This window comes from Zingiber officinale, chromosome 6B, assembly GCF_018446385.1.
Source record: "Zingiber officinale cultivar Zhangliang chromosome 6B, Zo_v1.1, whole genome shotgun sequence".
Taxonomy (NCBI): domain Eukaryota; kingdom Viridiplantae; phylum Streptophyta; class Magnoliopsida; order Zingiberales; family Zingiberaceae; genus Zingiber; species Zingiber officinale.
In genome coordinates this window covers 111,642,476-111,650,687 of record NC_055996.1, presented here as the reverse complement: position 1 = coordinate 111,650,687, position 8,212 = coordinate 111,642,476, and the positions used below count along the sequence as shown (strand labels likewise).

Below are 8,212 nucleotides of genomic sequence, written 5' to 3'. Positions count from 1 at the left end.
TTGGACTTTCACCTGATGTCTGATCAACCCTGACCCATCTGGATTTTCCCTCGTGCCTGGCTTCACTCACCAGGACTTCCAATCTGCCTAGCTTCACTCACTAGGACTTCTTTTCTGCCTGGCTTCACTCACCAGGACTTCCAATCTGCCTAGCTTCACTCACTAGGACTTTCACCTGGCTTCACTTACCAGGACTTCCAATCTGCCTAGCTTCACTCACTAGGACTTTCACCTGGCTTCACTCACTAGGACTTTCCAGTCAGGTATCCAGTCATCCACACTGATCAGTCCCTGATCAGAATCTCCCCACATGACCAACTGCACCTGCATTGTCCATGTGTCTACATGTATTGTCAAACATCGAAACTATGACCAAGACTCAAGCTTGGTCAACTCAGTCAACTTTGACCTAAGGGATATTGCACCAACACTGATGACCTGAAGTTTATCCTATCATACGTCTATAGCTTATGTATCTGCATGTACCTTTTTTCATATCCGTGAGACCGATACTAAGAGAGTTGCTAAGATAACGCATCTACTTTTTTATAAAAGAAAATATTTAGAAAGAGATATACTAAATTTTAAAATAAATACGTTAAAAATGAAAAGGATATTCTCATACTCTTACACTGATTTTTTTTAAAGCATCCTATTTATTTTCTAATTATTTTAATTTTAACAATTTTGACAAACAAATTTAACCGATATTAAAAATATTGTTTTTAAAATAGAGCCGTTTTAATTAGAAAATATTTTTAGATGAAAATATAGGATGCCATTTTTATTTTCATTTTCATTAAAATGACTATTTTAATTTTTCCCTAATAAATATTTGTCACCTATCTTCCTTTTTGACAGGGTTACTGCCATTTAGGGGTGTTGGGGGATTGGGATATATTTGGATCGGATTGAAGCCAGACTATTATAATAAAATCTTAATTCCAATTGGATTCGAATTAGAACTCAATTTAAAAATCTTAAATCCGAATCCACATAACCCAATTGATCAACCGGACTAATTCATTCGTTCGAAAATATATATATATATATCATTGTTATATTGACATTCTATTATTTACATATATAAAATATTTTGATTTTTAAAATAAAATTTAATTTAATAAAAAATCCTTAAATTCTAAATTTAATTAATCTGAATCTCATCGGAATTCAACCAAAACCTTACGTAATAGTAAGGGTCGATTTTTATGAATTGATGATATGAGATTTATTCTACTATGTGCTTGACGTTTATATATTTATATTTACCTCTTCCTTCGATATCTATGGGACCGGTAGAAATGGATTGATGATGTAAAATTGAAAATATCAGAACAATCAACGATTATATTATTTTAACTTATAAATTTATTCATTAAAATTCGAAAAAAAGTTCCGGATTAAACAAGGAACTTTCAGAATGGAGATGGAAAAATTTGGAGATCTCTGACAATACTATTGAACTGGAACGAATCTCTCCCGTTTCGTCATGGGTGAGCTCAGGAATTTCGGATGTATCGAGGCGCCTATTGTCGGATCGCGAAGCAGGAAGGGACGGCCAACTTTCCTATTGCCATTATCGATGTACTGAAAAGCCATCCATCTTAATTCAGTCAAGGCGATAGAACTTGTTAAATTTAGGCTTCTAGAAGATCGACGAAAGAACCGCAATCATCTCAACCAAATTTGAATAAAACACTACGACGTCCGCGCAAACAGTCAACATATATTAGATATATATTTATATATATACATACGCGAATTCAATCACGGCATCGTTTTCAATTATGGGAGAAATCAATTGCTCTCCGATGACTGAGCAGATCCACGTCATGGAACCCGGCGGCGGCCAGCAGAAGCCTCACTTCGTGCTGGTGCCGCTCTTCGCGCAGGGGCACATGATCCCCATGGTCGACCTGGCCTGCCTCCTCGCCGCTCGCGGAGCCCTCGTCACCGTCGTCACTACTCCCCTCAATTCCACCCGGTTCAAGGCGCTCATCGACCGCGCCAACGCCTGCGGTCTCCTCATCCGCCTCGCCGAGCTCCGCTTCCCCGGCGCCGAGGTCGGCCTGCCGGAGGGATGCGAGAACCTTGACCACATCAGGACCCACGAAGAGGTGATCAAGTACTTCCTGGCGCTGAGCATGATGGCCGGACCGCTGGTTGCCTGCCTTCGCCAACAGTGGCCCAAGCCGACGTGCCTCGTCTCCGACTCGTGCAATCCTTGGACGAGGAGCGTTGCGCGGGAGCTGGGCCTGCTCCGCTTCATTTTTCATGGGCCCTCCTGCTTCTTCCTCCTCTGCAGCCGCAACGTTCACGAATACGCGTCCTCTGGAGACGTCCCCGGCGACATGTTCCAGCCCTTCTTCATCCCCGGCTTGCCTCAGAAAATTGAGGTGGTCAGAGCCCAGGCTTTGAGGTTTTTCGACTACCCAGGGCGGGAGAAGCTTCAAGAACAGGTAACAGAGGCCGAAGCCACGGCAGATGGGTTGATCATCAACACCTTCCGCGAGCTGGAGGCTCCCTACCTCGACCTCTACCAGAAGGCTCTAGGGAAGACGATCTGGCCTATTGGACCAGTGAGCCTCGCCAACAAGGAAGCCGAATACACAGTCTTGCGCGGCAACAAGACGACTGCTAATGAAGCGGAGCGGATTTCCAATTGGCTCGACGCCAAGGACACGGCCTCCGTCATCTATGTCAGCTTCGGCACGCTCGCCGCTAATAGCCCCTCGCACACCTTCGAGATCGGAACTGGGTTGGAGGCGTCCAACCGGCCGTTCATTTGGGTGATCAGGCAGAGGGACATGTTGCCGGAGGTGGAGAAGTGGCTGCCGGAGTTGGAGGAGCGAACGAGGTCGCGGGGGCTGATACTGAAGGGGTGGGCGCCACAGGTGATGATCCTGTCGCACCCCTCCGTGGGGGCATTCCTAACGCACTGCGGCTGGAACTCGACGCTGGAGGCGTTGTCCCTCGGAGTTCCCATGATCACATGGCCACACCTATCGGACCAGTTTCTTAACGAGAATTTGGTAGTGAAGGTTCTGCGGACCGGCGTGGCTCTGAAGCCACAAATGAAGACGCGTTTTGTGTCGAGGGAGAGCGAGGGCTTGATCGCGCGAGAGGACGTGGAGCGGGCGATAGAGGCGGTGATGAATGGAGGAGAGGAGGCGCAGGCGAGAAGACAGAGGGCGAAGCAACTGGCGATCGAGGCGAAGAAGGCGATGGAACCAGGCGGTTCGTCTTACGAGAGCTTAACGCTCATGATTCAGCATGTTTTAGATGATTCTGTTGTTACTGATGTTTGAGAGAATAATATTGGGTCACAAATGATAAGACATTGTATTAGTATCTATTTTTTCAAAAAAATTTAAAAAATAAAATAAATAAATGGGATCTTCTGGTGATTTTATTTTGATCTTCTAGTGATTCCACATAGCTTCTACCATTATAAAAAAACTATTTGCTAGTAATGTAAAGGTATTAAACTTTAATTAAACATTATGATACTTTTATAATTACGGTAAAAGAGAATTTCATTTATTCCAAATGGTCTTGATACGATGATAGAGGAAGGTCCACATGGTACGAGATCAAATGTTAAGGTAAAAGTCAAAATTAAGGGGATCAACGTCTGGATGTCTAAGAGTCGAATGGAGAACAATTGTAATGGCCGACCGGGACAGTTAGAGTCCGACTGGTGGGAGACATGTCCGAGCGGACCATCCGTCTAGTTCGGGATAATACGTAAGATAGCCGACGCTCAGTATAGAACAACAGGGCGCTAAAGGAGATCGGATAGCTCGTTCGAACGAGAAAGGACATGTTACTACAGTCGCTGCAGGGAAGAGCAACTGAGGCCAACAGGGCGAAAGAGTTCCAACCTTTCCAAAGGACCATGTAGATCTACATGACCATGCAACCTTTCCAGAGCCAGAGCATGGCACGACCATGTGAGAGCCACACGGCCGTGTGACCTTGGCCGAGAGGAAACACTGGTAGCCCATGTGAGATCCACACGGCCATGACACGGGCTGTGTGGCGCCCAAACCCCCCCTCTCTTCTCCTTTGAAAAAGGGCTCTCCCTTTGGGGAGATCCAATCTTGAAGCTTTCTTCGACCTTTAGGTGTTGATTCTGGCGATCAAGAGACGTTTCCATCCGAGATTCGACTCCGGTAGCAAGGATTGATTCCGAAAATCACTCGCCATCTTTAGATAAGCATTTCTTTTCTATCTTCTTGATTTGAATCGAAATGTTTATGATCTTTTTGTCTTTGAATCTTTTCTTTTATTCCATGGAGTAGATCTCCTTGTTCTAGGATGGAGGGAGTATTTGTGATGTGAGTTGATGTAAGATCTCAAGGATTTGCTATCTTCTTGTTTCAATGATGTTGTTATATTTTGTATCAATTCAATCTTGTATGGATTGTTGTGTTTTGAATCTAATTACCATTCTTAATTGGTTGTTTGTATTTCTTGTAGATATTGTAGAGAAATTCTTTATATTGTATGACTGAGGGGCGTCGTGACAGGGTTGCCTCGTTAACAGATATTTAGGGGATCACCTTGAAGGGTGATGCAAGAATCTACAAAGAAGAGGGATAGATAAATGTGTTATACCCTATATCTTAATGTGAATTGATTAGTGATGAGTTTCTATGTTGTATGACCAAGGGGTGTCATGGCAGGGTTGCCCCGTTAACGAACTTCATAGGGATCATTTATATTTAGTTGCTTAAGGTGTAGATTAATGTCCCTTGCCGGTGTTTTCTGCAGAAGATAACCGACGACTTCTTGCAAATGCATAACAATTGAGGATAGGGTTGGTAGACCATATTACATTGATAAGTATCACACAACACCTGTTGCTACGGGTTCTTGCGCTTGGCGCTCGACCAACACCTGTTGTTATTGCTGCTCCACTATCTTTGCCGCTCGAGCTTGTATCAGCATGTCAAGCTCCTCTTGCGTCAGCAACACCGTGGTGAATCCCACAGCATCCTCCATCTTCTCGTTCGGATGCAGGCTATGTTCCCATAGATGACACCAAAATGATCCTGTCCGAAAGCAAGAAGGTGGAAAGCTGGGATGTGGCGGCTTCGCTGGCCGACTGTAAACCTTGCTCTGCTCTGCAAAACAAGTAACGTTAGTGCCGAGCCAGGGAAGAGGTCCCCGACATTGGTCCTCCGACGCTCAAGTTAGACACCAGAAGTGTAGAAGGAAAGCGGAACAACAGTAACGTAGGTGCAAACAATGAATAACACGTACCTCTGCAGATGATAGACTCCCCTTTATATAGAGCTCTGGTGGGCGACATGCACGCTTCTCGAGGTATGAGCGTATTCTCCAATATGTTCTATGAAGGGACCTATCAGGAAAGTACCTCTGACATCATACCTTAACAGGGCATGCATATCCCTAACAAGATAGTAGAAGCTTTCGCCGTACAATCCGTCTATCGACCATGTCTCGTGTCAGCGACACTATCTCCCAAAACAGTAGTCTCGTTGCTTGGCCAAGAGGGGTAGCCACTCGGCCAGGGCTTTGTTCCATCCATGGTCAGGTCCCGCTGCTTTACCGAGCGAATCATTTGATGGAGAGTACCAAACATTAGTCTCAAGGGGAGTATCAACTACCTTGTTGTTAGTGAGACGTATACATTCAAATAGATCAAGTATGTACTTTAACTAAGATAAGAGATAATCTTTTGGCGAAAAGGCGATCTTGATGCCCAGAAAATAGCATAGTAACCCCAAGTTGTTCATAGCGAAACAACGAGTTAATTTAAACTTCAAAGACTCAATTCTATCAAAATCATCACTAGTAATTATCATGTCATCTACATATAAAGACAAAAGTATACAATCTACATGCGTACACTTGACAAATAAAGCTAAATCATGATTATTGAAACGAAAGACAAGCGAGGTAATCACCATGGAGAAATTCGCAACCCAAGCACATGGTGCTTGTTTGAGTCCATAGAGAGCTTTGTGAATCCTACAAACTTCACTAGGTCGATGAGCAACTCCAAGAGGAGGCATCATATACACTTCTTCTTGAAGATCACCATTCAAGAAAGTATTCTTGACATCCATCTGAGATATTTTCCATTGACAAATAAAGACAACAACAATTAACATATGAATGGTAGTCATTTTAGCAACAGGGGTAAAAGTTTCTGTTGGTCCCTTTGTGACCAGCTAGAGGGGGGTGAATAGCTTTCAAGATAAAATAACCAAAAATCCCTTCTCGAACTTTATAGCTTTATATGAATCAACATTTGCATAAAAGAAATAAGAGACTAAATAAAAAAAAGGAAGAGGTACAAAAGGTTTACATGGTTACAATCTAGAAAGTTGTTAATCCAAGAAAGATGAAAAGCTCACTAATGTCTCATTCAGGTAGAGAAATCTCTTACAGTAGTTAAAGCACTCAAAATACAAAGCTAAACTCAAATGGAATCAATTACAAGTATTATACTGAACCATTGGGACCAGGGCTACATTTATAGCCCTGGTCAGGGCGCCGGGAAGGGTTCTGGTGCCTCTAAGGGGATAAAACTTTATCCTCGTCGCAATGCAACGCGTTACGTCATGTTTGGCTAATTTTTTGGTTTTGGGTGCCCTGGACAGGTCCAGGCACCTTGGACTGGGTCGGGGTGCCACGGAACAAAAAGTTTGACTTTCGGTCCCAGTCTTCGGCTTCGGTTCCGCTCGTATTGGTCCAAGTCTTCCGCTCTGGCTCTGTTCACTTGGGTGATTTCGGCCATCTGGAATAAGGCTCAACCAAACTCATTTTCCGACCTTCGGGTAGTCTTCCACTCTGACTTCTCATCACTCAAAAACGCTATGTGCCTCCTTCTCGTTCGCCCGTGTACTCTTCCGCAGCACCTTGTCCCTCGGACGCACCGAGCCCGTCGTCTCTCATCCGTGCCATCCTTCTTGCTAGCTGCGTCTTTCGCTCAACTTCCTGTGCTTCTAAGTTCCTGCACACTTAGACACAGAAGTTAAATACTAATAGGACCTAACCTGACTTGGTTAATTACATCAAAACTACCTTGGGGTACTAACAATTTTTTCCTTTTTAATGTGAGCAACCCTAAGTTAAGTTAGGGTAAACCTCAAAAGTAATAGTTATAAAAATAACAATTATAAAATCTACAAGTAAATTAGCAAGTACAAAAATTAAATTGTACTACACTCTCCCTGGACTTAATCTTCACCACTTCTCCTTTTGATCACATTAAAAATGGGGTACTTTAAAAATGTTATTTGAAAAAATAAAAGTCTAAGGGAAAATTACATAAAAATATTAAAGTTTAAACTTTAAAAAATCTGGATTTTTTTTTTAAATTTAACATATATAAGGCATAAAAAAATTTCAAATGAAGTTAAAATTATTTTTAAATAGAAATAAAGTCTTTTCCATATTAATTTTTTTATTAATAATTAAAAAATTTTAACATTTAGAAAATTTTAAATTTTCCTTATAGATAAGTGATAAAGTTATTTTCCTCGAAAAAATTAACTTCTAATTAATTTATAACAAAATTTTTAACAAACAATTAAAAGTACTTTTATAACAACTAAATATTTAACAGTTAGTCAATTAAATACTTATTTTAATAATTGACTTTCAGGCTGTGACGAGACACTAGGCCTTCTTGGATATAGGAGCAATAACCACTTCTAGACAAAATCTTTTAATGAAAGTAAATATTTAATTTTATCTCTGAAAGCAAAAAAAAATAATTAATCTAAATATGATTTTGGAACCCAAAATAGATTCCTTCCTACAGAATTAATAAAAAATTTTGTAGAAATATATTTCTATGATATTTTCCTAATTTGGCTCTTATGGTATTTAAAATGTCAATTTAAACCATTATATCTTCTAATATTTTGAACATATGAGCATACACGTTCCTTCAAATATTTTATTTTTATTTTTAATTTTTTATTTTCTATTTTTATTTTGTCGAGATCTTCTAATCGACAAGATATAGTTAAGGTTGATTTTAATTCTTTATTTTCTTTTTCTAAATTACAGTAATTTTTGATAACATTTTTACAAACTGAAATAATTTGTCAGGAGAAAAAGACCGTACCTGACTTACCTTGTCGATCCCGTAATCTGAAACTCCCCCTGAAGTGCTACTTTCTTCCGACGCCACTCCCCCTTCATCGATGCTCTCGATGCTCATTTC

At 41.3% G+C, this 8,212-nt stretch overlaps 1 protein-coding gene across 1 annotated transcript; it reads left to right on the top strand.

Annotated features, from left to right (window-relative positions):
• Positions 1-1,752: 1,752 nt before the first annotated feature.
• Positions 1,753-3,354, top strand: LOC121988933 (UDP-glycosyltransferase 73C2-like). The gene has a single exon (XM_042542666.1). The coding sequence runs from the start codon at positions 1,791-1,793 to the stop codon at positions 3,309-3,311; it is 1,521 nt and encodes a 506-aa protein (XP_042398600.1). The 5' UTR covers positions 1,753-1,790; the 3' UTR covers positions 3,312-3,354.
• Positions 3,355-8,212: the final 4,858 nt, after the last annotated feature.